This window comes from Cryptotermes secundus, unplaced genomic scaffold (assembly GCF_002891405.2).
Source record: "Cryptotermes secundus unplaced genomic scaffold, Csec_1.0 scaffold417, whole genome shotgun sequence".
Taxonomy (NCBI): Eukaryota; Metazoa; Arthropoda; class Insecta; order Blattodea; family Kalotermitidae; genus Cryptotermes; species Cryptotermes secundus.
In genome coordinates this window covers 1,440,004-1,449,423 of record NW_019739949.1, presented here as the reverse complement: position 1 = coordinate 1,449,423, position 9,420 = coordinate 1,440,004, and the positions used below count along the sequence as shown (strand labels likewise).

The window sequence follows — 9,420 nt, the reverse complement described above, 5'->3', positions numbered from 1 at the left end:
GGAGATGTCCGTCCCGCTCTTGTGCGGAACATGCTGGAAGGGGTCCACTTCGCCCTCAACGGCCAAGGGGTCGAACCCCTGCCGTTTCATCGGGGTCATTTCGAAGAGAGGAGGCCAAACAACAGCACTGGCCGACTTCCTCTACTTCGAAATTGAGGTGTCGAGTGTGCTCTTCGCGTGGGAAACGAAGAACCGTCCGGATAAAGTGCGTGAAGTGTGATGTGGGACTCTGCTTTCCGGATGTTTCCAAGATTTCCACACGAAGCCAACATTCCATTAGATGACGCAGGTGGGAAGAGAGACAACTTATAAAGCTGGTGACCAAAAATCATGTAAGTAGAAAAAGAATTTATAACTTAAAATTAGATTTTAAAAAGCCGGCTGCACGCGTGGACTGCACGACGACATATGGCGTCATTCGTCCCCTTGACCTTATTTTAATGACGTCATATGGCGTCGCTCGGCTTTTAAAGGTTAAACTCTCTACTTATGAGAACAGAACTAGTTGAGAGCAATACAGGACAGACAAACCACCGAGCAACCCTTACATGACGAAAGAAGTAAATCAATGCTACAGAGATTCTGAGAAGGTCCCTTCTCATGTTGTGTAGACCTGTGACTTATCAACATAAAACTAGGCTGTTGTGAAACAAGACCTTGAGGAGTATTCTTGCGACGTCACTTTATTACTCAACGCCATAACTATGTACAATACAATGTAGCTATAACATAAAATGTCGAACAAGTCGTTTCACAGTCTCTCCTTTTGTATTAACAACTCTCATTATAATGTAGAACCGTCCATCTCACCATGCTGGCTAACCACTGGCTTCTGTCAATACACACTGTCTTCTGTCGGCTTCCACTGTCTTCTCTCATTCTCTCAATATACACTCACTCCACGCAGCTTCCACTCCACACACTGTCACGCTCGGTCCTCAGCTGGCTTCTTATACTGTTGCCTGTTGCCCTAGCAGCAGCGGTGCCCGCTGTTATGTCACTGTGGGAAGTGTTTACAGGTCTGTTACCCTAGCAGCTGCAGAAGCATCCACTGTTACATCACAGCGGGCAACTGTCGCCTAACACAGCCCCTCTGCTGCTGCATCACCGCGGGGCAACATTACTGGCAAAAAGTGTGTTATCGTGTCGCGGTGAGCCCACAATTCCTAACATCGGCTGTACCCCAACTCAGGCAGTTAGTTGCCGGCTTCTCACCGTGGCAGCCCAGGTCAGGTCATGGGATTTGTGGTGGACAAAGTGGCACTGGGGCAGGTTTTCTCTGAGTACTTTTGATTTCCCCTACCAATCTTCATTCCAAGAACTGCTCCGCAGTCATCACCATCCGCAAAGTATTAAAGTATAATAAACTGGGGAACACTGTAGTTTTGTTTTTCTAATTTTCACACTACGTTCAGAAATGTATATAGAATTGATGTTCTTTAATATTTTTGGCACAGTAAGCCTATAAAAATTAGGAATAATAGTATATTATCTTAGAAATTCAACTGGGTATGTTAGTCATAAAAACATTCCAATCTAAACTTGCATCAGGAAATAGGAGATAATGTCATTTCATTTTTAAAAGAGGCATTTCCTAGAAAATTCCCTGGTATTAAAACCATTCCAACCACTGAAACTGAAATAAAAAGTATAATACATTCCCTCAAAACAAAAAACTCTTCAGGTAATGATGGAATAACATGTAAAATTTTAAAAGTTTGTGCATCTCTAATCAGTAGCCCATTAACTCACATCTGTAATCACTCACTATCCACAGGAATCTTTCCTGTTCATCTTAAGATTTCAGTAGTAAGGCCACTATATAAAAAAGGGGACAGGACTAATATGTCAAACTACAGGCCAATTTCACTGCTAACTACTTTCTCTAAGTACTTAAAAAGTTATGCACAGTAGGTTAAGCCATTATTTTCAGAGTAACAATATACTAGTCCCAGAAGAGTTTGGCTTCAGGAAAGGAATTTCCATTGAAAATGCAGCCTTTAAGTTAACAGACAGTGTGTTGAAATCTAATAATCAAAAAAATGCATGTTGGTGGAATATTCTGACTTGGCAAAGGCTTTTGACTGTGTAAATTGTGAAATTTTATTAACTAAATTACATTTTTTGGCATTCAAGGTACAATGTTAAGTTGGTTCAGATCCTACCTAACAGACAGAAAACAAAAGATTGAAATAAAAGCATCAAATCCAATTCTATCTAAGATATATTTAAGAGACTACAGATCTTGACTTTTCCTTGTGAATATACATATTCATTAATAGACTTCGTTACAAATAACAAAGAACATTTTCAGATGAATGCAGATGTACACAGTGTTAACACAAGACACAAACACTGTCATCATAAACCAATTGCTAACCTCTCATGCTTTCAGAAAGGCGCATATTATGCTGGGATCAACGTTTAATAACTTGCCATCTGATCTCAAAGGTATTATGAATGAAAAGGCATGATTTAAAATAGCACTGAAACGATACTTAAATACACATTCATTCTACTCTGTTGATGAATAACTATTGTCTAGAAAATAACTTATGTATCTTTAAATAGCCTTGTGTGTAGTCACTGTGTATTCTTGGTTTCTCTTGTGTGAGAACTCCATTGGGTCTGTACACATGTTTTGTATTTATATGACATATTCAACATCCAACAGTCATTTTGACTAACTTTGGATCCATGGAATGCAATGTAATGTAATGTAATGTAATGTAATGTAAACATAGTCACACGTCACACCAGTATACAGTTTTTGACACAAAACATGCTGTTTCTGTGGTCTTAATTTCTTTGCAGTTGATGGAATCTTGCTTATATTTTTTTCCCCCTCTTAGAAAGGGTACTGTTTTGTCTGACGAATGTTGACCTGGCACTTTGTGTTCTACAGCATTAGCATATTTCATAGAGTCCCTCAATTAAATGAATTCTGATTGACCATTGATCTATTCTTTTCCTTGTGTTTATTCCTACGTATTTTCATCGCATTCAGAAATTTTCTTTTTGTCCCTTATAGTTTTGAAAATTATCCCAATGGACATTCATGCTTTTCTCAATTCTTTCATTTACCACAGAATCGAAAAAAGCATGAACATTCATTTTCAGTGTCAAATTCCAAATCTCATAAAACTTTGTTCTGATTTGGTTTGAGGTAAATATATCCTCCACTGGTCATGATAAAGCACAGCTAGTAACTTCGCTGCTCGTGACTGGCCTTGGCAGCTAAAGCCAGACTGCATGATATGTATTTAAAGAACAAAGGGGAATTACAGTAGTGCCATTCAAATACTGAACTGTTTCTGGTTTGCTACATAGCAGTCATAACACACTTCTTACAGTCAACATCATGTCTCAAAGTCGTAGATTGTCCACGTTTTCTCGTGGTTACAAATTCCAATTTAGAAGCAGCACTGGTCACAATATGCCTCAAAAGAATCAGCTTTTCATTCGAACAGCACAGGACAGCAGACAGTATCAATCCAACATATTTAGTTCATAAGAATTCCACAAGGTGCAAACAGATTTGTATGGTAATAAGCAAACCAAGAGTTGAAGCAGAAAACTTTTTCAAAGAATTCAAGAATTACAACTGCCGCAGGAAGTTCAAAGTGGGACAAGGCATATACAAAATGATAGCTTGAAATATCCTTTGATTTCATACCAAAAGAATTACTTTACATGAAAAACAACAGTTCAAAATACGAGCTGAAACTTAGTGCTGCACTATGCGTGCCAGGTACGGACTTCAGACATGTGACAGAAGCTGTTGGTGTGTCATGCATAGAATACAGCACTGAAGGGTTTAATGAAGACCCATTTTAATATTTTCCTACTACATCCCCCAAGGAGTCTCTTCACTTAAAGTTTCCCTATCAAAATGTTATGTACATTTCCTGTTTTCTCCATAGACAGTTCACAGACTCCCACATTTTTCTGGACAATTGGCTCCCAGATAGTGGTGAGGTTGTTAGCCTTACGCATCAGCCAACTGCCCTTTATCCCCAGGAAAATTCCGTGTATTCATTTCTGTTACAGGCTGAGTTGATCCCAGGGCCGTAGTGCAGCTGGAAGGATCAAGTCAATTGAAAAGTCATTGGGAATCAAACCTCTGACCTTCCAGGTTGTAGCATAGTGCCTCAACTAACTATCGGTATCAGTATCAGTCCTATTATTCAGAAAATGCAATGGCACCAGTCTGACCTAAGAAAATATGACATACTGCCAGTAAAAGTTAATCCTAACAATATCAGGAGAAAACTACAAATTTTGGAGCTCCAATTAAAAGTACTCACAAGGCAATGTTCCTTCCCATGGTTCAACCAATGACCTGTTCTACCAGTTCTAATAATCCTCTGCAGCTGATTGGTCTTCACCCAAATAATCTCATCAACACGCTCATATCCCCAAAGCTTCAGGCATTCTCGGCCAAGTTCCATGGCTCTGAAATGTTAAGCAACCCACATTACGAGGTCTGACAAGTATGTTGTAAATGCCTGAACTGAAACTGCTATAAATAACTGGGAACACAGCTGGTATATGTCAGATCATCTGAATACATGAGTTAGCAGTTTTGTTTATAATCATTATGATTCACCTTCTTCTGAGGTTGCAGTACACTGTTTTACATCACAGTGTTTGTTCATCAAAAACATGCAAGATAAATTGCTAAAGCAAAGCATAGACATTAAACTTTTAGTGGAATCACAAACAAATGTCACTGACATTTACAAGTAAAAAAAGAAGTAAAGTAAAGCTATCCCTGTACTATGCCGTGAAGGCCCATAAGGTTGTGAGACGTTGAGGGGCCCACATTATCTAGACAATTGGCTCAGAGATGGCGGTAAGGTTGTCAGCCTTACGCAACAGCCACGCTTTACTCCCCAGGAAAATTATTTCATTAATTCCTGGTACCCATTTCTGTTAGAGAGTGAGTCGACCCCAGGGCCATAGTGCGGCTGGAAGGATTAAGTCAACTGAAAAAATCCAATGACCTCATCAGGACTTGAACCCACAACCTTCCGGCTTGCAGCAATGCCCCTCAACCAACTACCCTACCACGTGCCCTGAAATTTACAAGATGTTACAGTAAGTTTATGGAGACCGAACAGTTAACAGAACACAGGGTTTTTGCGTAAGTTAAGCAATTTGAACATCAGAAGCAAAACTTTGGTTATGAGGAAAATATAAAAAGAAAAGAAGCTGTACATATGAGATTTGTTAATTAATTACTAGGAGTAACTTCATAGGACAGAATACACTTTTAAGAGGAACGTTTGACAAAGGGTTTATAAATAACATGCTAACATTCATGTTCAAGTATTTATAGCAATATGTATACATATTTCAAGTATTTATTCAGATAAACTTAAAAAAGTATTACACTCTTGCATAAATTTACAATTCAATGAAATATATTGTAACATGGAGGCCAGTGCGTTGCTGGGTAACAGCCCAGTCAACACCTTGGAACTGAACACATACAAGGCAACAATAGAAGAATTACCGTTTCTATGCAATTACCTGTAAACAACATTCAGTTGAGTGCGTTATGACAATAGGAGTCAAGAATGAATGACTTTTCCATTTGGTGTGTGTGTGTGAAGCTTATAGAATGAGTATCTTGTTATAGCTTAGACTAGACTGAGAGACTAGTGTAGAGTGCATTGTGCAGAGAGCTTATAAGAAAAGTGAATGCAGTGACAGTGCAATTCAATTCAGTTCAGTTCAGTTCAGCAGTCGTAAGCTGTAGGATTCATGGATCCGTCAGAAAGACGTCATAGAAGGCAGTTCAATAGTTGATGTGTTAACCTTGAGAGTGTTATAACCAGGGCCTGGATTTTGATGACCTGAAAATATTTAAAAAAAGGACCTATAAAATGGCCGATAAAATCCAGGAAAATGACGTAAATATGACCCAAAAATGTAATATGTCAGAATATCTACTAATTATTTTAAAATGTATTTTTAATCTTTATTAACACTGAACTCATATTTACTCTTTTAAGTTCGTCCTTGTTTTTATGTTGAAAATTAAGCAATATTCATTTAATTTGAAGCTAAATGTTTTAATACGATTTTTTCTGTTGTGTTAGAATGCTTATCAAATGTACATATATGGTATGTATTCCAACATTTAAGTCTTACCTCATTCAGAGTTGCAACAGATGACAGTCAACAAGCGGAGATTCTCGAAAGTGAGAGAGCGCCTATTGTCCAAGAGCACATTCTTGTACTTGGAAAAACTGCTTTCCACATCTGCAGACACAATGGGAGCGTACTTGAAGTGTACCAAATCACTAGCAGTAAGTTCTTCTTCAATACTGAAAGCACTGAAGGACTCTCCTGACAGAATTCGAGAAATGCTGCATAATGTTTCATAACCTGAGTTTTTATCCGGAACACTTTTCATTTTTCTTGACACCATTTTACCAATGTCCTCTGACACTTTCTCCAAATCACTGGCTATTTCTTTCATCAGAGCGCACAAATTTTCTGTCGTCGTTCCTTTCTCCTGCAAGCATTGGATTCCTTCTGTCAAGGAACTGAAATTTGCCTTTATGAAGGCCAGCTGTCCTTCCATTTCGATGCATGAGAACTGTCCCTGAGCAGCTTCAATTGCCCTCGCATCCTCCGTCTTCATTGAACCTACAATGTTTTTCACTACCTGAAAATGATCGCAATAGTAAACTGCAGCATCAATCCATGTTCCCCACCTTGTAATGATGGGTTCCGGGGGTAGTGAAACACCAGGAGCCATAGACTTAAACTGCATTTTACGAGCTGGAGCCTTGACAAAAATTTTCTTCATCCTCGACACGAGCGCATCCACTTGAGGAAATTTTGATCTCACTTCCTCTGTCACTCTATGCAGTGCATGAGCTAGGTAAGTAACATGACCAATTTCGTATAAAACAACTTTATTGACTTGCCTGCTTTTACAATACATGGGGCTGCATTGGTCACAAAAAAGCAAGACGTCGTCGTGTCGTATACCCTCTGGCCAAGAAGAAACATCGACCTGTCGAAGAGTTTACAAATTGTGGAATGATTAAAAGATTCTAGCCCCCCACTTGTAAGCAGAATCACTTCACCTGGTCCACCAATTTCCAAGGTCCCAATGATGACGTTTGCCACGTAGCGAGCCTCCATATTGCAGGTCTCATCAATAGAAACGAAAATCTTCTTCCCACTCACTTTATTCCTAATCATTTCCAGGATACCGTCGTAGCACTGGGAAAGGTAGTCCTTCCTGAGTGTGGATTCATCCGGGATGGAACGACTACAGTTTACTTCCAGAAAAGTTTTCAGTTTTCCATTGTTCAGAGCCCAAAACGGAATACTTGCAGATGCCAGAGCATCACACAGATCTCTGAAAAAATCCAATGACTTATTTCCACCTCCAGATGAACACTGTTGCAGTAACATTTGCACAGGTTTCTTTTTGTTCGAAAATTGCACTGCTCGTATATGCTTGATGCGGCCGATATGCTGTTGTACTGTTAATCTTTTTTCTGCCACTACTTTTGTGTCACACATCTTGCAGTATAAAATGACACTGCCAGTTGAAAATTATATGATCTCCAAACTCGGCTACAAATTGCTTTAAATGACACGATTTAGTTGGGTTTGCTTTTGGCATCGTGATAAAATTAATCACTCTAGCGCAACACAGAACTGAACTTTTCTCACCGAGAACTTTTGTCAACTGTATCTTTACCTGTACGGTCAAGGGCGAGGAACTGAAGACAGGAGGAGTTTCATTGAACAACGTCATATGAAGCAAGAGATTCTGACTAGAAATATGTGTAACTAAGCAAATTGCTTTGTACAAAGAGCTGCAGTGTGAGCAGTCATCGCCATACCCTGTTTTATGATATGTATTGTCAGCACTTCTGCGAAACAAATGGAAAGGACGGGCCAGGATTACAACCTATTATTGTATACTATGGCCTTTGTAGAGAGCGCTTAGGAGAAAGAGAAAGAATACTTTGCTTCCATATTATTCACATTTCAGAAAACATATGAAGAAAAATTTCCTAAAATGGCCAAAAATGATAAGAAATACCCTTAAAAGCCCAAAAATTTACCAAAAAATTACCCCAAAAATGAAAAAATGACCTTACACCAAAAAATGTCAAAAAAGTACATATAAAATTTACATTTCTGTAACCAGCAGCTCATATCCAAGATTTATATATTTAAGAGCACTGCATAAGAAGCAAGCAAAAAAAGATGACATGTCATCAAAATCCAGGCTCTGGTTATGACTGTGTGTCATAGATACAGCAATCTTGAAAGTGTAATAACGAATTGTAGTTACGATATGTGAAATAATCCAATAAATGGAGTTATCAAATCCAGAAGCCCTTATTTACTGTCGCATTACCGGGATTCACATGACAATTTATTTACATACATGCAAACCTATAAATTCAGGTGGAAGGAAATTTCATTTAACTACTATCAAGAACAAGAGACTTTGGTAATCTATGCATGTATTTGGAAAAATATTATTGATTGTTCAGTGATGTTCATGTATTCAGACAACCACTGATGATTACTGAATATAAACGTTAGAAAATGTATACACAGCATAGCAATTCTTGTTTATCTTGAAAACTGCAAGAATTAAGGAAAATATTTGTTGGATATACAATAAGTTTCACTTTGCTCTGCAGCTTTTGTTAAAGCAATTTTGCTAAGATAAACATTGTAACATCTTAACACATTGCGGACCGGAGGGGCCATATGGCCCTCTACGTTTCCAAGCGTTGCGGACCAGTCGGGCCATATGGCCCTCTACGGTCACATTAAGTTGCAAAACGCTATATATCAATGTGTGGCTTCACTGAATCGTAACTACTGCATAGATGACCTCGGGAATGATTGCTGCCTTATCTAGTAACTCGACCAGAGTCATTTCCTGTCACAACCTAAACAAAATTGGCTTTGTTCTAATCCAAGCTTGCACGTATGAACCACGCAGCTACCAGTTCAACATGGCTCAGAGACGAAAGCAGTTGCGATTTCTCAGGGGGCAGGAAATATTAGATATGTTCTCCGATGAGCTATCAGATTTGCCAACTGCTTCGTCTTCTGATAGAGAGGCCATTATCAGTGACAGTGACAGTGACGGGGGCCATAGAGCTGCCCAAAATGTGTCAAGTGAAAGTGAGAGCTCCATTGAAAGTGCGAGTGCCGGGACAGCTACATGGGATAAAGTGGACAAAATCCCCACTTTGGAAAAGTTTACTGGTGATCCGGGGGTAAAGCAGATGCCATCGGACCCAACGGATGTGTCTGAAGTTGCGTCACTGTTTTTTGGAGATAGTTTCTTTGACCTGTTGTGTCAGGAAACTAACAGATACTATCTCCAACACCGTGAGGCGTACGACAGAACCAATA

General features: G+C 39.1%; 1 protein-coding gene across 4 annotated transcripts in view; it reads right to left on the bottom strand.

The window, feature by feature from the left end:
* Positions 1-9,420, bottom strand: part of LOC111872107 (N6-adenosine-methyltransferase subunit METTL3) — a 77,627-nt gene that overhangs the window by 12,494 nt on the left and 55,713 nt on the right. For all 4 annotated transcript variants that reach the window (XM_023865677.2, XM_033754530.1, XM_023865678.2 and 1 more), the window contains one exon: positions 4,308-4,455. In XM_023865677.2, coding sequence (XP_023721445.1) covers positions 4,308-4,455 — 148 coding nt within the window. The remainder of the gene's footprint in view (positions 1-4,307; positions 4,456-9,420) is intronic.